General features: G+C 53.4%; 8 protein-coding genes across 8 annotated transcripts; 3 read left to right on the top strand and 5 right to left on the bottom strand.

Annotated features, from left to right (window-relative positions):
• Positions 1–1,337: 1,337 nt before the first annotated feature.
• Positions 1,338–2,881, bottom strand: CTAM01_10581 (voltage-dependent potassium channel beta subunit; the record flags this gene model as incomplete). The annotated part of the gene is made up of 6 exons (XM_060526596.1): positions 1,338–1,559; positions 1,694–2,254; positions 2,344–2,431; positions 2,526–2,592; positions 2,678–2,700; positions 2,784–2,881. 6 exons carry the CDS (start codon positions 2,879–2,881, stop codon positions 1,338–1,340), a joined length of 1,059 nt encoding a protein of 352 aa, XP_060378844.1.
• A 187-nt stretch (positions 2,882–3,068) lies between these two features.
• Positions 3,069–3,365, bottom strand: CTAM01_10580 (uncharacterized protein; the record flags this gene model as incomplete). Its single annotated transcript, XM_060526595.1, has 1 exon — positions 3,069–3,365. The coding sequence occupies one exon, from the start codon at positions 3,363–3,365 to the stop codon at positions 3,069–3,071; it is 297 nt and encodes a 98-aa protein (XP_060378843.1).
• A 2,140-nt stretch (positions 3,366–5,505) lies between these two features.
• On the top strand, positions 5,506–7,611 carry CTAM01_10579 (alpha amylase; the record flags this gene model as incomplete). Its single annotated transcript, XM_060526594.1, has 5 exons — positions 5,506–5,739; positions 5,821–6,088; positions 6,200–6,602; positions 6,688–7,026; positions 7,098–7,611. The coding sequence occupies 5 exons, from the start codon at positions 5,506–5,508 to the stop codon at positions 7,609–7,611; spliced, it is 1,758 nt and encodes a 585-aa protein (XP_060378842.1).
• Positions 7,612–8,047: 436 nt separating this feature from the next.
• On the bottom strand, positions 8,048–10,358 carry CTAM01_10578 (fungal specific transcription factor; the record flags this gene model as incomplete). The annotated part of the gene is made up of 3 exons (XM_060526593.1): positions 8,048–8,770; positions 8,846–9,350; positions 9,406–10,358. The coding sequence occupies 3 exons, from the start codon at positions 10,356–10,358 to the stop codon at positions 8,048–8,050; spliced, it is 2,181 nt and encodes a 726-aa protein (XP_060378841.1).
• Positions 10,359–11,565: 1,207 nt separating this feature from the next.
• Positions 11,566–13,442, bottom strand: CTAM01_10577 (major facilitator superfamily transporter; the record flags this gene model as incomplete). Its single annotated transcript, XM_060526592.1, has 5 exons — positions 11,566–12,426; positions 12,518–12,549; positions 12,613–12,991; positions 13,050–13,145; positions 13,200–13,442. The coding sequence occupies 5 exons, from the start codon at positions 13,440–13,442 to the stop codon at positions 11,566–11,568; spliced, it is 1,611 nt and encodes a 536-aa protein (XP_060378840.1).
• Positions 13,443–14,755: 1,313 nt separating this feature from the next.
• CTAM01_10576 (TfdA family Taurine catabolism dioxygenase TauD) lies at positions 14,756–16,318 on the top strand (the record flags this gene model as incomplete). The annotated part of the gene is made up of 5 exons (XM_060526591.1): positions 14,756–15,065; positions 15,124–15,218; positions 15,285–15,521; positions 15,708–15,912; positions 16,014–16,318. The coding sequence occupies 5 exons, from the start codon at positions 14,756–14,758 to the stop codon at positions 16,316–16,318; spliced, it is 1,152 nt and encodes a 383-aa protein (XP_060378839.1).
• A 289-nt stretch (positions 16,319–16,607) lies between these two features.
• CTAM01_10575 (uncharacterized protein) lies at positions 16,608–18,295 on the bottom strand (the record flags this gene model as incomplete). Its single annotated transcript, XM_060526590.1, has 2 exons — positions 16,608–17,599; positions 17,650–18,295. 2 exons carry the CDS (start codon positions 18,293–18,295, stop codon positions 16,608–16,610), a joined length of 1,638 nt encoding a protein of 545 aa, XP_060378838.1.
• Positions 18,296–18,992: 697 nt separating this feature from the next.
• CTAM01_10574 (uncharacterized protein) lies at positions 18,993–20,383 on the top strand (the record flags this gene model as incomplete). Its single annotated transcript, XM_060526589.1, has 3 exons — positions 18,993–19,031; positions 19,085–19,144; positions 19,193–20,383. The coding sequence occupies 3 exons, from the start codon at positions 18,993–18,995 to the stop codon at positions 20,381–20,383; spliced, it is 1,290 nt and encodes a 429-aa protein (XP_060378837.1).
• Positions 20,384–20,528: the final 145 nt, after the last annotated feature.

Below are 20,528 nucleotides of genomic sequence, written 5' to 3'. Positions count from 1 at the left end.
ACGTTAACTAACCTTTTTTATTTTATTCTAGCCTACGATTATTACTCTCCGTAAAGCTACTTATAAAGCTAACTTAAAAATAATTAAGTTATATATTAATTATTAATAATCTACCCTAATTATTATTAATAACGATACCCTTTATAATAAGCCTACTATACCCTTTTAAAATTAGAATATTACTCTTAACTTACGTAATAATTCTATTTTAAAAGAGCCCTTTATTTTTAAGTACGACCTATTATTATATTAAAGTACTACCCCTACCCCTATACTAGCCCCTACGTAGTTATAAAAAAAGTAAAAAACTATTACTAAGGTTACTAATAAGTAATTAGTTAATATACTACGAAATACTATTACTTCTACTATTAATACCTAATTTAACTTATAGCTTAGTAAGTTAACTACTAAAATAGTAAGGCTTTAGTAGCCTTAACTACTACTATAGTACTCTTTTTAATAATTTTACTACCCTTATAACGTACCTTTTTCGTTAAATTAGTAATAATACTACTACTTCGTAGCCTCGTTAATACCTCTACTATAGCCGTAATTAAAATAATTAAGCTAATAATATAATAAGTAGTAGGGGGGTAGCTAGTAAAATTAGCCTAGCCCGAGCCTAAGTAAGTAATAATAGTAATTTTAATATTATAATAGTTAATTCGGTAAATAATTATATATTAAGTAATTATAAACTTATAATTATTAACGTAGTAATTTTTATAGTAGTATCGCTATTAAAATTTATATTAAGGCTATGCTACCCTAGTTTTTACTAAATATAGCCTAGTATAGGTGCGGGATAGCTTTCGCGTGGGTGCGGAATAGCCTTACTCCCGCCTCAGGGGTTGCAACTGTCCTTTGTTTCTAAAGTATCTCTCATTCCCGTCTGGACAATGTTGCCTTCGGAGCAGCTTTCCGGTCATCCCATCCCATCGTTTGGCAACCACCACTCTGGAGCACAAGCTCGCAAACTGAAGCGGAGGCGGCATGTTTGTTTGGCCGCATCAGGCCAACTCGCCACATCTTAATTGACTCGAGAGCATTGTCCACAGCTTCTAGAAGGTAGTTCCTCTGAACAAGTGGTTATCACGAGGGTCCCGTGAAACGGCCTCGAGCGAGTAAAAGAGCGAGGCCAACGCTCCTTCACATGGGGCCTAGACGCGGCCCCTCATGGGTCGAGCTGGTAACAAGATGGTGTTTGTTCATTTTTGTTGTACCGGACCTCTCGTTCTTTTCCCCAGATATGGTTATGCCCAGTAATTAAAATCCACGCCACCCAACAGGACGTAACAGAAACACAAATTTTCCAGAAAAAAACACGCCATTCTCTAATCTTGTCTTGCCGGGTCCAACTTAACCTCTCCCACAATGGCATCGACCTCGGCCATGATCTCGGGCGTCAGCTTCTCCAGAACCTTCAATGCGCCCACATTCTCCACGATTTGCTCCGGCCGTGAGGCTCCGGTGATCACGGAGGTAACGTTGGGGTTCTTGAGGCACCACGCCAGGGCCAGCTGTGACTGCGTTGCACCGAGCTTCTCCGCAATACCCTAATCACACACACACACATGTCCCGGTCAGCCATCATGATCTCCTTCGTCCCGAGTCGCGAGTGTTGCCGGCGGCGCCAGCGGCAGACGCGCGGGGGAGTACCAAACGACAGCAACAACAATAGGAAACTTACCTTGAGCTTGACGACATTCTGAATCAGTGCCTTCCACTCGTCGTTACCGTACCACTCCTTGTTGGCCCAGTTGACAAACTTATCCCCCTTGCCCTCCGCAAACCGGCTCCCGGCCGGCGGCGCGTCGGGGTCGTCGTTGTACTTGCCGCTCAGCAGGCCCATCTTGATGGGGCTGAAGACGGTCAGGCCGAGGCCGAAGCGCTGGTACAGCCGCTGGAACTCGTACTCGACCTTGCGGCGCTCGAGGATGTTGTACTGCGGCTGCTCGACGACGGGCGCAATCATCCTGAGGTCTTTCGCGATGCCGCAGGCCTCGGCGATCTCGTCGGCGCTCCACTCTGACGTGCCCCAGTACATGGCGTAGCCCTTGTCGATGACGTGGTTGAAGGCGCGGACCGTCTCCTCCATGGGCGTCAGGCGGTCCGGTCGGTGGGCGTAGACGATGTCGACGTACTCGAGGTCGAGGCGCTTGAGGGAGGCGCGGAGGCCCTCGATGATGTGCTTGCGCGAGAGGCCGTGGTTGTTGACGAGGACTTCGCCGTTGGCGCCGCCCCAGTTGAGCTGTAAAGTGCGCGCGATAGGTCAGAACAACTCGTGGTTCAACTGCGCGCTGTCGTTGCTTCTGCGGAGTTCCGTGGTGCAAGACTCACCTTTGTTGTGACGACGAGGTCGTTACGGTTCCAGTTGAACTTCTTGATGGCCTGGCCCATGATGATCTCCGAGTTTCCGCCCGCATAGCTGTATGGAGCGGCTTGTGGTTAGCTACTTCATCTTCGCTTCACTCGGCCGCAACCGCATGGTATCGCACGGGAGAAGTTCTGGGGAGACTCACCTCTCAGCTGTATCGAAAAAGTTGACGCCAAGGTCGTAAGCCTGCTTCATACACGCAAACGTCTGTTCTGCAGCGCGTCGTAACCGTCAGTGACGCTGCCAAAACACACGAGTCTTACAGAAGATTCGCTTGAGTCCCCGTCCCGTACATACCATTCTCAACGTGGCCGCCGAACCTGTTGTGTTCACCAAAGTCAGCACGATGGTCCTACAAAGCACTTTGCAATTTCGCGTGAGGAAATAGGTAGGAGAAACGTACGTCAACCAACCGCCCAACCCCAGCACCGAGACGTGAAGTCCCGAGTTACCCAGGCGGCGGTACTGCATGCCCGTCTTTCTAGGCTCTTCCCACGCCATTGTGTCTTGTTCTACTCGGTCTGTCGGGTTGGTGATCAGGGGTAATCTAGGTATCTCGGCGTCGGGCGTCGTCTCTCGAAGCGTAGGGAAGTGGCAAGTATGCGAAAAAGGATGTAAGATGGTATGTTTACATTCACTCTCGTCTACTTTTTTTTTTTCCTGCGCTTCACACTGCCTGCTAATGATTTTACCCCTCCGTCTTCGCTCTCGCGCAACATGGGAAAGCTCCAAAAGAGCTTGCCCCGCACCCCTCCTCCCTCTCTGCGGAGATATTATCGGAAAGTGATGTTTCTTTTTTACCCCTCCATAACCACCCCACCCACGTCATGCTAGCAGCTAAAGTAGTGGGAATCCGACTGGCATTGACCAATGGTCCACCTCGCAGCGGCGCGGTGCGGCTGGCTGCAGCTGGGTAAAGGACCAAACCGCATGTTGGTCCCCGAAGGATTACCATCATGCATATCCTATAAGTAAGTAGGTACATACATATAAACGGGTCGCGGCAGGGCCAACCACCAGAGGGGAGTTATCTAGGCACTCAGGTAGGCCGGCTTTCCGTACTTCTCGCGGTCGAAAGCCGGACCGGTAGATATGTACTAGACACGCTTTGGGGGGGACTCGATGGCTGTTTCGGCTTATGGCGCTTCTCTTTTGGTCTCTGAGGTGTCTGATGTGGAGGCTGCACCGCGGTGACCATCGAGATGTCCGCTTGAATGACTGCTGAATAGAGCAAGTTGTACCACCATCAACATCGCTAGAGAAGTTGGAGGCGGTTGTGGCAGTCTGACGGGCCAGCCCAGCCCGGCTCCGGGAGTAGCCTCCGTCGCGATGAGAATTCCGGGCCCTGGAAGACGGGGCCAGGAGTGTGTAATAATTCATGATCCCGCTGAGAGTTGGAGAAGAGCTTTGTCGAAATGGCAACAGGCTTGTGCTTGCCGTGACTGCCGATGGTGCCGAGCTCTCGTTGATATACTAGCTTTTGGCAGATTGGGATATTCATAGATGAACGTCGAAGGCTTACAAGAGCCTACCTACTACTATCAAATTGGTCCAGCTAATACTCACTTTGTCACAAGAATATTCCGATACGACAAAGCCATCTGACCACCATTTGACGTAGTTCGAAGTACTGGATATGATGTTTATGAGCCGTCAGTGTTGCCATTTCATGCCACTTACAAGAGAGAAAATGCATGAACAATGATATAGAGCACTCTGCATCATTCTACATATTATCGGCGTGCTCTCCGTGAACTACAAGTTGCTGGTCTTTGTGAAGCATCCGCAAGTCCGGCCTATTCCCTCTAAGATCCTAAGGCTCCGGGTCCCGAATGAACCCCTGTAGAATCGGTGGACCCGGCAAAAATCTCGGGGACGGGGTCGGGGGCTGCTCGTGTGGACGGTGGGCCAGCACCGCCGGCGGGGCACTGGGTAACACACACACATCCATCCACCACTCGGGAGGAACCCAGCACTACCACACCACACCTCTTTGCTTTCAACGCAGGCGCAGTAGTTACACAATGGGAGGGTTGATCTTCTCAACCTGCAACACGACACAACGTAACGGCATTAATGCAAACTGCTTCCTGAACATCCCCCGCGCGTCTGCGGCTGTACCTGCTTGAGAGATCATCATACTCTTACATGTTTTCTTGTTTCTTGAATAGGTAAGGTAGTAACGTAAGGGAACGTCTGCTCAATAGGTGCCTTTATGCTCAAACATGTACATACGTCTCACCCGTATACAAGTATAAGTCGAGGTACCTGCAAACCGGGCGGAACCTCCGCAACTTTACTGTGCAGAGCATATAGCCCAGCCCTTGGGGCAGCCAGAAAGTTACCCCGCATGACGGAGACGGGTTCGATGGAGGGGCAGCTGCATTCAACCTCCGATTCGGGGAAGACCCGACGGGGGAAGTGAGAGAGAGTCTCCAGAAAGCCCATTCCCTCTCGTCATTCGTCCCTTTCTCGCTCGCTTTTCTCGCTCGAATTCTCCCGTGGTCCCCAAGTGTCGGGTCGGTAATTATCAACCCATTCCCCACGCAAAAGGGATCCCAAGTACCTGAAAGTTGGCTGCAACAACCCGCCGATCATCTCTTCCCTACTACCTTACCAAGTACAATCAGCCCACGCGCCGTCTTTTTGTGTCTCGTGTTTGGCTGAACATTGGCTTGTCCGCCTTACTCAGCTTCGTCCAAGCCAACACTTTCCCATCTCCAAATTCTTCCAATTGGTCACCGCGACCAGTCTTTACTCGCAGAAACTCTTTGCAAAGCCCTCCTCCCCCGCCAACGGACCAAGCTCCTATTACCAAACCGCTAACCAACCCCCCGCCCTCTTACCGGAGAGCCTGAACTTTGAATCTCTTAAAGGAGTCTCTGCTCGCTCTTGTCTTTGCAGCTCTTTCAAATTGTATAAGACGTAGACCTCTTTGTTTTTATATTACCAGACGCTGTCCGTTTCTCAAAGTCCGTTGCCGCATTGCGTGTATTCCAAAACAGCTACGCAAACGACCCCGAACCGGCATCACAGCTTTCTACTCTCGAAAGCTCCGAATTATCTAACAATTCCACACTACTTCTCACCGTAAAACCTACAATACACACAAGTTTTCGCCCACAATGGCACGCTATGTCGTCGCGGAGAGCGCGGGCGGGCGTCCCCCCAAGAGACAGCTTCGCAAGTGGTGGAAGGAGAGCTCCGTATACCAAGTCTACCCGGCCTCGTTCCAGGACTCGACCGGCTCGGGCGTGGGCGACCTCAAGGGCATCATCGACCGCGTCGACCACTTCAAGTCCCTCGGCGTCGACATCGTGTGGTTGTGCCCCATCTTTGAGAGTCCCCAGATCGACATGGTGAGTTTCTGGCAGGCCGTACTCTTGAAAAGACATTTCATAAACTCGGACGGATGAACTGACCAACAAAACGTGCACCAGGGCTACGACATTAGCAACTACAAAAAGATCCACGAGCCCTACGGCACCGTCGCCGACGTCGACACCCTCAAGGACAAGCTCCACGAGCGCGGCATGAAGCTCGTCCTCGACCTTGTCGTCAACCACACCAGCGACCAGCACGAGTGGTTCAAGCAGTCGCGCAGCTCAAAGAACAGCCCCTACCGCGACTGGTACATCTGGCGCAAGCCAAAGTACGACGCCCAGGGCAACCGCCAGCCTCCCAACAACTGGGCCTCCCATTTCCAGGGTTAGTTCTCTCAGGCCATCCCATACTTCCTCAAGGCTCTGGAAAGCTTGTTGAACCCGCCTACTCGATGATGACGGGAAAATTCAACTAACATCGGATGTCTACATACAGGCAGCGCGTGGGAATACGACGAAGCAACAGACGAATACTACCTGCGCCTCTTCGCCCGCCAACAACCCGACCTCAACTGGGAGAACCCCAAAGTCCGCGCCGCCGTCCACGACATCATGCGCTTCTGGCTCGACAAGGGCGCCGACGGCTTCCGCCTCGACGTCATCAACTTCGTCAGCAAGCCCCAGGACTTCCCCGACTCCAAGCAAGAGGTCCTGCCCGGTTCCGAGCTCTACTCGGCCGGGCCCAGGCTGCACGAGTACCTCAAGGAGCTGGGCGCCATCCTGCACGAGTACGACGCCTTCAGCGTCGGGGAGATGCCCTGCGTGAGGGACCTGAACGAGGTGATCAAGAGCGTGAACGGCGATCGCGGGGAGCTGAGCATGATTTTCCATTTTGAATTGTGAGTATCCAACCCGCCTTTTACCCCTATTTTGCCCATCCACTATCGGCAGGACAACTAACAAGCATCTCCTCCCCCCTTCCAGCGTCGACATCGACATCGGCCCCCACGGCAAATTCTCCGCCAAAGAATGGGACCTCGCGGAGCTCAAGGGCATCGCCAACAAGTGGCAGCGCTTCATGTACGACCACGACGGCTGGAACGCGCTGTACCTCGAGAACCACGACCAGCCGCGCTCCGTCAGCCGCTTCGCAAACGACGCGCCGCAGCACCGCGTCGACAGCGCAAAAGCCGTCGCCATGTTCCAGGCCCTCCAGGCCGGCACGCCCTTTGTTTACCAGGGCCAGGAGATTGGCATGGTCAACGTGCCCAAGGAGTGGCCGATGGAGGAGTACAAGGACATTGACTGCCTGAACCACTGGAAGTGAGTATACGGTCATAAATTTTAGGCTGCGCAAAGAATGATGCAATGCTGACAATCTCCCCCGTAACCAGCTTGCACAAGGACTCCAAAGACAAGGAATACCTCAAATTCCTCAAATCCCAATACCAGAAGAAATCCCGCGACAACGCCCGCACACCAATGCAGTGGACCGCCGCCCCCAACGCAGGCTTCACGACACCCCAGGCAACCCCATGGATGACGGTGCACCCGAACCACACGGAAATCAACGTCGCCGCGCAGGTCTCGGACCCGGCCTCCGTCTTCAACTTCTGGAAGACGGTCCTCGCGACGCGCAAGCGGTACCTCGACATCTTTGTCTACGGCGACTTCGCCCTCGTGGACGAGAAGAACGAGAAGATCGTGGCGTACGCGCGGCGGGCCGAGGACGGCGCCGTGGCGGTCGTGGCGTGCAACTTTTCGAGCGGGACGGTAAGTTGGGAGGGACTGAAGGCGGAGAGCGTCAAGGAGGTGCTTGTTTCCAACGGCGGCAAGACGGCGGAAGATTTCAGTGGGGGCAAGGTCGAGTTTGGACCGTACGAGGGAGCGGTTGTGCTTCTGGCCTAGTATTTTGGTTTGTTGGAAGCGGTTGGGTATAAAAACTAACTTATAGAATGTAGACAAAAATCTGGAGTACTATTTTTGCGTTTACTATTTTTGCGTTCTCCTTACAGACATACTTGTGCCTTTTTGAGACTGCTTATCATCATGTCACGGCTTTTGATCTGGTGGGTAGTCAGAGATAGATCCAGATGATGGAGAGGCCAAATGAGGATGACAGCTTACCTAGAGATTCGGAAACCACGCTCATGATTCTCTCCTTTGACGCCTGAACGCCAGAGTTCGTGCTTCAGTCTTGGCTAAGACGTAGGCATTTGTGTCACTTCAAGTCGAGTGCTTGCCCATATATACCATCAACTCTTACGGCTCGTAAACGATTTCTTCTGACCCACAAGCATCCTCAACGGCCACAAATCATAAAACAGCCCAGAACGGTAGTTTGCTACTCATACGTCCTCTGCAAATTGGCCGGAGACTGCGTCGGGCTGTTGAACACGCCCGGATTCCCCTGCACCGACGCCATCCAATCGTCGTTTGCGACGTTGTCCCACAACGCCCCATTGGCAAAGAGCATATCGAGCGTGCCGTTGGACTCGACGGTGTTGAAGGAGCCGTCAAAGTGCTGCAGCTGATCAATTAGGTCATGGGGGGCGCCGGACCCCATCTGGCTGGTGGATTGATCCCAGACGGGAGTTCTGCCGATGCCCTGCCGCTGAGGTGACAGAGGTACTGTGTTGCCGTTGGTCATGCCCTGCGCGGAGGTACCATCTTTATCAAACATTGGTGAAAAGTTGGAGTGAGATGGTTGTCCATAGGTCTGAGATACGCCGTTGATGGGTGCAAACATGTCTGCCTGGCCGTTTGCCGCCGCCGCCGCCGCAGCAGCAGCAGCATGATTCCCGTCATCCCGCCACTGGTCATCGTCGACCTCCTGGATCCTCGACGTCGGGCTCCTGTTCATGATCAGCAGCGGGCCGTCCTGGACCTCGGCTATGCGGGCGCAGAGCATCTCCAAGAGGGCTTTATTGCCGCCGCGACACGACGCAAGGACCCGCTGCAGCTGGAGGAGAATGTCTCTTGGGCCGTCGGTGGAGGTGCGAGGAAGACGAAAGTTGTTCGCCACGGCATCCGTCACTGCGCTGGCAATCTCGTAGATTTTGAACTCCTGGTAGTCAAATTAGTAAAGGGAAAAACGATATATATACCTCTATATGTATATTTTTCCGGTATGGGGCCTTACGATTCCGGGGCCATGGGCTTCAATGGCCGTACTGGGAAGTTGTGAAATCAACTGGAGAAACTCCTTGGCGATCTGGATGGGGTGAGATAACGAGGTGACAGTGTTGTTATTGCTGTTGGAAGACCAAGCGCGGCCATGGTTCATAGTGACTTTCCACAACACGGCCTGCATCCATTGACGCGTCACAACGATGTCAGCTCGCTGGACATCGTTGCTGGCATCAGAGTCCAGGGGAATTTGCTGTAGTTTCTGCTGCACGACATCGAGACACGCTCTACTAGCCGTTTGCAGGCCGTCCGCCATGGACCACAGGGCGTCCTCGTCGTCTGAGTTCTGGAGGATGTCAAAGGCGCCGCTCTGATCGAATATCCAGAAGAGGTCGGCTAACTTTTTGAATGCAGGTAGAATGTGGCCTTCATCCTCGCCAACCCCCGAACCATCTAAGGACGGAAAACGGGTGTTGGACTTGAGCGCCACAGGTAGCTTGTGAAGCATGGCCACGCCTCTGCCATTTTTGTCAGAAAGCAGCCCGATGGAGAATCTTCAGGGGTAGAACAAACCTTTCCGTGACAAATAGTAGCCAAAGTGTCCTCCTCCGCATCTGCTGCTCCGCCAAGGGCAGAGCCACGTACGACGACTCCTTGTGCAATCCCATGATTTGAGCAATGGTGATGGCCTCTCGGAGGTAGAGAAGCGACTTGGCCCCTCCGGGCTGCTGGTTCTCGTGATAGACGTGGAGGAAGAAGGACGTCCTCAACCAGTTGAGGTTCATAGGCGGGCCTCCGTCGCGTTCCTGGAGCACCATTCTCGACCGCTGGCACTCGGCCTCCATCGAACCTGCCGTCGCCGGGTCGTCGTTGTCAGTCGTGGCCAACTTGAGCTGGGCAATGGTGGCAGCTCCCACGGCGTTGGCCAAGACGTATGATTCGAGGTCGTCAGCATCGCGGGACAGCGAGGCCATGATGTCTTCGACTGCAATGATGGGCCAGACGGGGAAGAGACGCAGGCGGTAGATACACAACCTCAAAACCAGTGATGCGCTGGGCGTCCTTTGCGGCTGGAGGGCATTGTCGTGTCGGTCGAGTCGTTGTCCACTCACGGCGCTCCCAGTGGCCTCGGATGATCCTCCCTCGGAGGACGATGGGGACCGGGATGAGGACGGAACGCCCGAAGAGGCGGCGGCAACAACCGGGGTTGAAGCGGAAGCCCCATCACCGGTAGGTGAGACGGAGGATGCAGAACCGGCGGCACCGGTGGTGCCAGCGGGGGCAGAAGAAGAAGCAGAAGCACCAGCAGTTCTAGCAGCAGCAGAGCCCTCCTTCTGGGCCTGGGCAATCTGGCGTATCGTCTTCGCCCTCAGGTTCCGTGGGCCCCTAGTGGCAGGGACCTTGTTGAAGGTGCATGATGTCCCGATGGCGACGCAGCCATCACAGGGCGGGACCTCTGTGCATTTGATCTTGCGGATCTTGCAGGCGTCACAAGCTCTTTTGCCAATCTTGCGCCCGGATGACATTGTCTCTGCGAAAGAGACGGAGAGAGGACGGAAAGGGGGGGGGGGGGGGGAGAACAACGTCGGCCCTGCTATCCTACTTGTGCCGTGTCATGGCAGCTCGCACCTGCCGTGGACTGACTTTCTTTTTGGGGATTCGCCAGGTAATACGTCAAAGTCGTGGATGTATGCAAGTTGTGTGAGGGCGGGTGTTGTGAAGTCTGTCACTTGCACCAGAAGAAACGGGTCCCCAGGTTCCCGGCAGGCTGGGCTTGACCAAGACCGTGTATCCGTAGTTCGTAGGGGCGTAAGTGGGTAAGCGAGGTGACAAGCACGTAAGGGTATGAGGTACGAGTGAGGCTATCCGCAGGTATTACAAAGCAAGGCTGCGAGGGTCAGGCGACTCTGGCATAGTCTGAGTAAAAAACTGGCGTTCCTTGCTTGATTCGAATCGAGGCAGAGAGAAAGCTGTCACCGGCGCCTACACGTCTCGAGGTTACTGAGAGAGGCACGGAAAGGTTGGACCAAGAAAAATGGGGATGGGGGAGCATCTGCGGACGTCTGAGATGCGCAGGGTGGAGTCGACGACCGATGGTGTGCTCGCTGCGCTAAGCCGATCAGGGGAGCTGTGGACCTTCCGCCGTGCCTGCCTCCCTGCAGCTTGACACGCTTCAGTCCGCTTGAGGGGGGCTTGGGGTCGACAGGTGGCGCCCGTTAAGGGACCTTGGCGCTGTATTTCCCCGCAAATTCGGCCTCTCACTGCGGTAATGTCCTTGACCGCTGTCCGGGCCGCCGACCTCCCAGCGATTTGGTCCAGCCCGGGATGTCACACGGGGCCAATCAGCGCTCATCCATTATTACCTAAGTGTAGGTACGTAGAGGGGTATCTCGAAATTCAAGCGAACAAAACGAACGAGAATATGCATCTTTCTACGAAGAACACTAGGTAGCACGATGTTATAATTATCAATTGACCTGATTGGGAGTACAATGCGGACATATTGCGTATAATGTAATTTGATTAGTTGAAGAAAATTACAATGCCTCCTAGCGCATGCATGGTAGTACCTTGTTCTCGTCATTTTGGTCTCTACCATCTTTATTATAATCATAATCTTGTCCTTTTCATGGACTGGTATCCAAACTTATATCGCCCATCAAGTTTTTAAACATTGTCCTCGAGCTATACTCATGCATAGACGCATACAATGCATATGGCATGATTACCCTCCTAGTACACAAATCTGAAATCCAGACGCTTGTTTCCGTCCTGCTCGCGCGCCGCCGCATCACTCTGGTACGCCAGCCGCTCCTCGTTAGACATGGCGTCCCACACCCGCGCCTTGCGCTTGTTCAGCAGCACAAGAACTTGACGGTGGACCAGGAACACAACGAGACTAAAAGCGCAAATCGACACGCAGACCGTGTTGCCGCGCTTGTAGTACGGCGCATCGTAGGCGCGGTAGATTTGGGATCCAGCGAGGGACCCGATCTGCACAATGACGTTGTACGTCGCTGCCGAGATGGCGCGCTTCTTGACGTCGAACGTGTTCTCCGAGATCCACGATGAAACGATTGGGTGGAAGTAAGGGTAGCCAGAGATGAGCGTAATAACCGAAAATCGGCTCCATTCGCGTCCACCGTCGGGCAGCGTGAGGAGGGTGATGAGCAGGGGCATGATCCAGAGCTCGCCAAAGATGCAGTGGAACGCTCGCTCCTTGAAGTAGTCGCTGCTAAAGGCCAACGTGAGCATCGTAATGATTTGCAGCACGGCCGAGGGCACCGTGAGCATGTTGGCGTTGAACGTCGTGAAACCCAGGCGGCGGAGGGTGAGCGTCAAATACGCCTGGACGGGCGTGGCCGGAATGTAGGCGACGAGGCCGATGAGGTACAGGCCCCACATGGAGGGGTCGAGCCATGCGTTCTTGATGTCCTTGAATGTCATGGGCTCCTTCAGCGCAGTGAGGCCCTTTGCGGGGTCGTCGCGGAGGATGCGGTTGATCATGATGACCTCCTGTCTCTCTGTGTACCACGGCTTTCTCCAGAGGACCGTCGTAGTATTCGTCGGGGAGGCGGGGAGCCAGAGGAATGCCTGTAACAACATGGGGTCAGTGGGGGGAATCATTTCGAATCACCATACCTCGGAAGGGAGAAAGCGGGGGAAGAAACGCGGGCAGACATACCATGACAGCCAACACACAAGTCAGGAGGCCCTCTGAGCGGCTAGTCAGCGACAAGACACACAAGAGATGAAAAGGCGAGGGAGTAGATCACATACCCAACAGGAAGAGCCAGAACCAGCCTGTGTGTCCACCAATGCCGCGCATCTTGAGGATACCCGCCGCCAGCAGAGCCGAGATGACTCGTGCAACGTTAAGCGTGGACCAAAACACGGCCAGTCGAACGGACAGCTCCTTTGATGTGTAAAAGTAGGTCGCGAAGAGAATAGTACCAGGAATGAAGCCACCCTCGCAGGCGCCGATGAGGGCTCTCGTCACGTAGAAGCCGGCGCGGGTCGTGATCCAGGCCTGTGTCCAGGAGACGGTTCCCCACATCATCATCATGGTCGGCAGAACGTACTTGAAACCGAAGCGTTTGGTGAGGAACTGGACGGGGAACTCGGCGGCCAGGAAGCACACCAGCTGAATTGTGGTTCCCTACAAGAGCGTATGTTAGCAATTGAGATAGTCAAAGAGGCAGACTGCCAGAACGTACGTTGTTGTAGTCGTCACTGCTGAGCTTCAGGTCTTTGAGGAAATCATCTGCCAGAGCATTGCTCAAGTTTCCTCTGTCCAATTGCAGGCCAAAGAACTGGTTTAATATTAGCATAATAGCTTCTCATGACCTCAAAGTGGCTTCGCATACCATGATACACAGCATCGTCAGCAACTTGATGTCGGTGATGCGAACCACCTTCCTCTCCTCGGCCTCTGTCCAGGTCGCGGCGGGATCCCATCTATGCTTTCCTTCATAAGACTCATGCGGCGGCACGAGGTCAGACAGATTCTCGCGACCGATGACAGGCGCGTCCGAGTCCTGGTATATGGACACGGCGTCCTTCCCGCTGTCGCTGGCCGTTTTCCGCGCGGTGGGCTCGACGTCGGCCATCTTTGCTGTTGCTACTGCTGCCGTCCCTTGGTTCAGGCGAGAGAGCTCGTGTAAGCAAGAAGTGAGGTGGAGGCCGGAGCACACACACTCGCCGAGGTTTCGCTTGCGAAGAAAATGGGAAACAAAAAGGTAGCGTAAACTGACGGTGATCGACAAGAAGCTCCAGTCTCAAGAACGGAGACGTTCTTGATGCTCAACTTAATAGTCGTTCCTCAAACTTCTGATATGTCTGATTGAGGCTAGCAGATCATGGCTCACGACATCTATGCTCGGTCTTGCGTCTTCGAAGGAACCCACATACTAGTGGAGGTGAACCATGTGGTCGGACAAGGGGGCCAAGGGCGAGAGAGAAAAGATGGTGTTGACAACTTTTCTGCTGCTGCTGATAGCGACCGGGTCCGGATGGCCTAGCCGGAGAAGTGAGAGTTGGTTTCTCCAAATAAAAAACCTTACCCCAGAATTCTCCGCCTACCGATTAAAACCCCGGGCTCTCGGAACGACACCCCCTGGCAACGTGTCTTGGCCAACGGGCGATGTCATTGTCAACATAGTTTTGACTACATGTCATCTGCCCTTTTCTCTGGCGAACGACGACTTCACGTTCAATGGGGGTTTCATTCGTGTTTTCTGTTTTGCTTGTGCCCATGTGGAGGGTGTCGACAAGAAAGGCTTGTGACAAGGAACGGAGCAAATATGCCAATGGGCAAGGTAGCCCCGGTAGCCAATGTGCCCAGAGCAAAGACGTGATGCTGCCGCGTCCGTTTTCAAGTCCGAAAGATTCTCCGACGAGGACTGCGAGTTTTGAGACCATGAGGCAGAGCAGGAGAGGGGGGAGGTGTGTGTGTGTGTGGGAGGTTAGATGGCCGAGTGTTGTCTCCGGAGGGGGTGCCTGAGGTGCCCCCACTCCGCTGATTGGCCACGGCTGACAGACTTCGCCGAATTAGGAAGCTTTGCGATTGCGCCATCGCCCACCGGTCGGGAGCCTCCGTAACGATGAGGATTCTGAGTCTCTGAGTACTCCGTAATACCTGCCACCCGACCAAGGGGAAGCCATCCTCGTTGGAGAAAACGTCTGACGATCTTCTTTCCCTCCTCACCCCATTTCACATTACTGGTCACTCCCCGATCTCGCTTTGAAAGCATACAGAAGAAAAAAGAGGAACAATACTCCGTACTCTCCCTCCTTATGACAACGTACGTGGAGAGTGACAAGACATAACGGGTGCTCCGGACATAAAATCTAGCCATATATCTCGCTCATAAATCTTCCCTTTCGCTTATCAGATCTTACCTCACACACCCCCAAACAAAACATGATCGACGACACTCTCAAGCGCCCTGCATCAACAGACTATACCACCTCACACCCCGTGAAATCACAAAAGATCATCAGCAACAATAACAACAACGACATGCCTTCCGCAGTCTCTACCGGTTCCAACATTGTTGGTGGAAACTCGGCAGCTCGCCCCCGCTTGAGCAAGCCGCTCGTCTACTCCGGCTCTCTGGACAACTTCAAGAACGCAGACATCACCCCTGTCATCGGACGTGAGTATGAGGGCCTGCAGGTTGTTGATCTCCTCAAGGCGGACGACCAGGTCATTAGAGATTTGGCCGTCACAAGTGAGTTTATCCTCCACCTCTCCATGTATGTCAAGCCATGTGCTAATAGATGGCATAGTTTCTCAGCGTGGTGTCGTCTTCTTGAGGGACCAGGATGTGACGCCCACCCAAATGAAGGATTTCTGCCTCCGTCTCACAGAGCTTGCCGGGTGTGTAAGTGAAAATCAACAACTTCAACCCAACTTGTAACTCAGCTCCCTAACCTGATCCGAGAAATAGCCCGAATCATCAGGCCTTCACATCCACCCCCTGACAGAAGAAGGTAGCGAGCTCGGTGACCAAATCAGCGTCATCAGCAGCGAGAAACAGAAGAAGGGCGGCGGCCTCACCCACCAACTGAGCGATGTCAGCCGCTTCGCCAGCGCTGGCTGGCACACCGACATCTCTTTCGAGCAGGTCCCCTCGGACTACGCAATGCTCAAGATCCACACCCTTCCCGCCACCGGTGGTGACACTGTAAGTCCCAAACCAACCGCGTCCCCGTTCCCCATCTCACCTCTCTTCCCCTGAAAAGGCTGGCTGGAACCACCCGTGTCCTCCCCCTTGCTCACTTGATTGCTTGCTTTGCTCGCCATTATACCCTTGCAGTTGCATTGCAGATGAGAGGTGGAACCTTGCCCGGCTAACTGGGTGAACTCGCAGCTATGGGCTTCTGGATATGAGATCTACGACAGACTCTCCCCGCCCATGCAGAAGTTCCTCGAAGGGCTGACGGCCACCCACGACGCCACATTCTTCCACGACGAGGCCCGCAGGCTGGGTAACCCCCTCCGAGAAGGCCTCCGCGGCTCGCCGCTGAAAAAGGGCTCCGAGCTCAAGTCCATCCACCCCGTGATCCGTACCAACCGTAAGTATAATGCCCGTCTATCACATCACTCCACCCCTAGTCAAAAGCATTCCGAAAAAAAAAAGTCTAGAACCTCAAGCTGAAAAACCTACCCCCTTCAGCCGTAACGGGATGGAAGTCCGTCTACGTGAACAAGGGCTTCACTAAGCGCATCAACGGCGTCACAAAGGACGAGTCCGACGTCCTCCTCGCCTACCTCTTCAACCTCGTCACCCAGAACCACGACGCCCAGGTCCGCTTCAAGTGGCGCCAGAACGACCTCGCCATCTGGGACAACAGGAGCATGTGGCACTGCGCCACCTACGACTACGTCGAGGCCAGGGCCGGCGACCGTGTTGCGTCGTTGGGCGAGGCGCCGTATCTCGATCTGAACAGCACAGGTAGACGGGAGGCGTTGGGACTGTGAAGAAAGGGCGTTTTCGACGAAAAAAAGGTTTGGGTCACGAATGGCGTTGGGGTTTTTGGTAGTTTTGAGATGGAAATTTGTATTAGGCCTTTGACGAATTGAAGTTTATTAGCATTATGTGGAAGACACGGCACTACGAAACATTGTTGGAAGAATCATCCATTGCATACTTGCTATGGCATAAGGTAACCTGCTTCATGATGCTATGAATATCAGTCAACCACCACATGCTAGCGATTCCATCGCATTGCCCCTGGCTGCCATTCTCGCTCAAAAAGCCCTTCTGTCATCACCCCTCTTTCTCATCATCGCTGAGTTGATCTACAGTATCGCCATTATCTTCGTGAAGCAAGTCTCCAATCCACTTGCTGTCCCCGAGTATGCTTCTTGCTTCCTCGGCTTCCACTACCATATCATCAGATATCAACAGCACTGCCAATTCCGGGACCAACACTGCCTCCACATAGCTAGAATAACCACGCGACGATATCAGCCGATCGTCGACGGCTCGTTCTCTCAGAATCGATGAAAAGCGACCGATAATGTGCTCTGAGAATGCACGAAGGCCCCGCGGGCCGTAATAGCCAGGCGTCAAGCTATCTTCTGCCTTGAGCAAGGTCCGGTTCTTGCCCTCCTTGACCTTGTCAAGCAGCAAATCACCAAAGTGAGAAGATCCGCCGTTGATAATCTTTCCAAGAAAGCTATAGTGAGTAGCAATTCGAGTATCAAGTCCCTCCCAGTCGATCTTGGGGTAGCCCCGAGCATCCCAAGCCTTTTCAGCAGACTTCTTTTTGTGCAGTCGGCAGAACTGAATCTGCTTTCGGATGTGCAGACGGGCACCCTTGGAGAAATCGTGCAGCAACTTCTCATCGACAATCTCATTACACATGGGGCAACGTGCCTCTACAAGCTGCTTGAGGTCGCTGTCCAAGTCTGACAAGTCCGAGGATTCAAACGAGAATTTCCTCGTCTTCTTCAAATCAGACTCAGGACTTGACTCTAGATTGCGAAGCTGTGAGCGCGCATTCGTTGGACTCTGCAGAGACTCAGGTAAGGAAGCTGATGGAAGTTTGAACTCGGCCTTAGCTTTTCGCTTTGGTGACGAATGAGGACTGAGAGATACATGCTTCATAACAGGATGAGCAGAAGCGTGAGGAGGAGAGGATAAAAACGTGGCCGCGGGCTCAATGATGCGTTTTGGAGGTGTCTGGCTCAAGAACTGGTCAAATGGGTCGTCATCGTAGGCTTTGAAAGACGGCTGCACCATCTTGGGCGCGGCAGCTGATCAATGGTTAGTAACCCCATAGCTTTGAAACCAATGTACAACAAACCTTCTCTTCCTAGCTTGGATATTGGCTTCTCCTGCGATGACTTCGGTTTTGACTTTGTGGGAGGTCTGATACGCCCTCTGCTGTTTTCGCCTCGACCATAGCTCTTCTTCCGTACTAGTAATCTTTTGGCCTCTTTCTCGTCGTCAAGGCCGATCTTCCGTGCCTTTGTTACCTTAGATTCTGGACTAAGTGCCCCGCCGTCTGGTGAATTTCTCTTGCTGCCACGTGTTGTAGAGAAAGAGCCCTGAGAGCCTTCGTATTGCGCTTGTCCTTGAGAGCTTTCCTGGGAAGCGCTCCACATCTTGCTCTGCTCCTTTCCTCTCTTCGATGAGCCGAAATAAGGTCGAGCCATGTCGGCGCGAGATGACCAGGCACTCTGATCATCATCAGAGTCTGAAGCTGGTTTTGTACTCGAAAAGACCCGAGACGCCTCTTTTGAGCTTGGCATGGCATTCGAAGGGATTGATCCGCTGCAAGGTTCTGGATCGGTAATCTCATCATCAGAGTCATCAGGTGGCCGGTCTACCGGTCTGCCGTCGGCGAATAATGTCCGTCGCTGGCCATTAACCTGTGACAATAAAGGCCGAACGCGGTTGTCTCTCGCAAGACCAGCTCGCCTCTGCATCGTTGCCTGCTTTGGGGGCATGTTGACACTGAATATGCCTTACAATGATGCCTAACGCAGCGTTGGGTCGACTGAGTTATGCTCTCGAGAGGCAGAAGTATCAGTAATTAAGTGTTCCCTGCGGAGACCAGCAGGCATCTCACACGGAGCTCAACATCAGTCTCCGGCCGGGTTCGCTTCCGCTTCCGGTTCAATCCCTGATACTTTGTAATGGAGGTCGGCGAACATATGCAAGATGATCAACGACAACCCCCAATTGATGTTGAGTCTTCGTACGTAGCCTCGACCGATATCTGATCTTCTCGGTTGCGGAGGAGACGTTGTTTGTTCGGCCCCCGGAGCCACAAAATTTGCTGCCGCTTGAGGTTAAGTGGAAGTGCTGACCCGGGGAAAAGGTGGAAGCTACAATCGCGTTCTCGACGCGTGCCTGCCCAAGCACCGGCCAAGCAGTGTACAAACGACCCCACCCCACTCTGTCAATGGGTACGTCCACGTTAGCGGGAAACCCCTGGTGGCACAGTGACTTTTGGCGTGGAAGCTGGAGCTCCCCTTCCTGCGCAGGGGTCTTTGATTGATTGTTGACTTTACTACTCCGTACATCGACAACTGGGCCATTAAGCTTCACGGGCGACGCCTTACCGACGACTCGAAAGGGGTGCATTGCCAGACAACGCGTCCTCATCCATCGAATTCCCCAATTCTTCCCGGATTCTTCGTCATGGCGTTGAATCGGAAATACGCAGCATTACCAGACCTTGTCAGCATACTTGTACTACTAAATACCAAGAAGACAATACTGACGAGGTTCAGGACTCGGCCCCGGACGTGTACGAGACGCCAGAGCTGACAGACGATACCTCCACTGTTCCTGTGCGTTCCTTACCCTGAGATCGTTTGCTATGGCTGACCAGCGCGCAGACGACAACCGGACAATCGCATTCGGATGACGATTTCGACGACGACCTCGACGATGACGCCAACGGCATTTCAAGGTCCCGACTTCGGGTAGATGAAGCACGATCTCGCTTCCTTCCGGCGGGCGTGGACGCCACAGGGGTCGACTTTTCCGATCGAGTAGACGGCAAGCGCAAATCGTACAAGGCATCAACGCGACGCCAGCGTTTCCTGCAGGATGGTACGGAGCAATTCGGCGATCTTAGTGATGAGGACGATGAGGACAGCCTGGAACGCAAGATAGCGCGGCTGCAACGAGAAGTAGAGGAAGCCAAGGAGGAATACGGGAAGAGGAAGGAGGCTGCAGCAAAATCTACGACAGGAGACCATGACGAGAATTTAGGGTCTCTCAGCAAGGTCCTGGACGAGATCTCCAAAACTCTGGAACCGCATACGAGCGCTTCTCGCGCACCTCAGCCAGTGTCTCAATCATCTGGGCCATCTAAGAATGAATCGCAAGACTTGGTGGCACCGGGGAACTCTGCGACCTACACAGTAACGTATGCTCCTACCTACGAACAGAGTCACGCTCTCGCCACCGCCGCGGACTTTGACCGACGACTGGCCCTCCTTGAGAAGGCAATCGGAGTAGGATCAACCGCCCTGCCGGAAGTCGACATCAATGGTCTGCCCAGAGCCATTCTTCCCACGCTTGATGGGCTTCAGAAGCAGATTACGACTCTGTCGCAGGCGTCAACATCGAATCTGGATTCAATCAGCCGTCGAGTCCGTACCCTCATCCAAGAAGCTCAGGAGCTGGAAAAGGCACGCCAGGGGGCTAAATCTGCGCAAGAAACCCTCGGCAATGGTACGGCTCCTAGCGAGGATGCCCCGGCTCCCGAGCAGCTGGCAAAGATTAACGCTCTTTATGGGACTTTGCCGACCATTGAGAACCTCGCTCCTCTCTTACCACCATTGCTTGACCGCCTGAGGTCCCTCCGCGCAATACACTCTGACGCTGCCACTGCTGGCGAAATGCTTGGCAGAATTGAAAAGCAACAAACCGATATGGCGACGGACCTTAAGCAATGGAAGGACGGTTTGGAAAAGGTTGAGGAGGCGATGAAGGAGGGTGGCACTGCCATGACCGGAAACATGAAGGTGATGGAGGCATGGGTAAAGGACTTGGAGGGACGCATTGCGAAGTTGCCATAATTGACTTCCGCCGTCAAAAGATACCCCTACTTAATCGATCAATCGAGCCGAATTAAAAAATCTCTTGCGAACGTGTCCATAATGTGGCTGTCAATGTGTCGTTGTAGAATGGCTAGGCCCTTACGAGGTTTTAGGATCTGAGCTC

This window comes from Colletotrichum tamarilloi, assembly GCF_030869305.1.
Source record: "Colletotrichum tamarilloi strain Tom-12 chromosome Unknown Scaffold_49.1, whole genome shotgun sequence".
Classification (NCBI taxonomy): Eukaryota; Fungi; Ascomycota; class Sordariomycetes; order Glomerellales; family Glomerellaceae; genus Colletotrichum; species Colletotrichum tamarilloi.
Note: the sequence above shows the minus strand (reverse complement) of the source record. Positions and strands in the feature narration are given on the sequence as shown.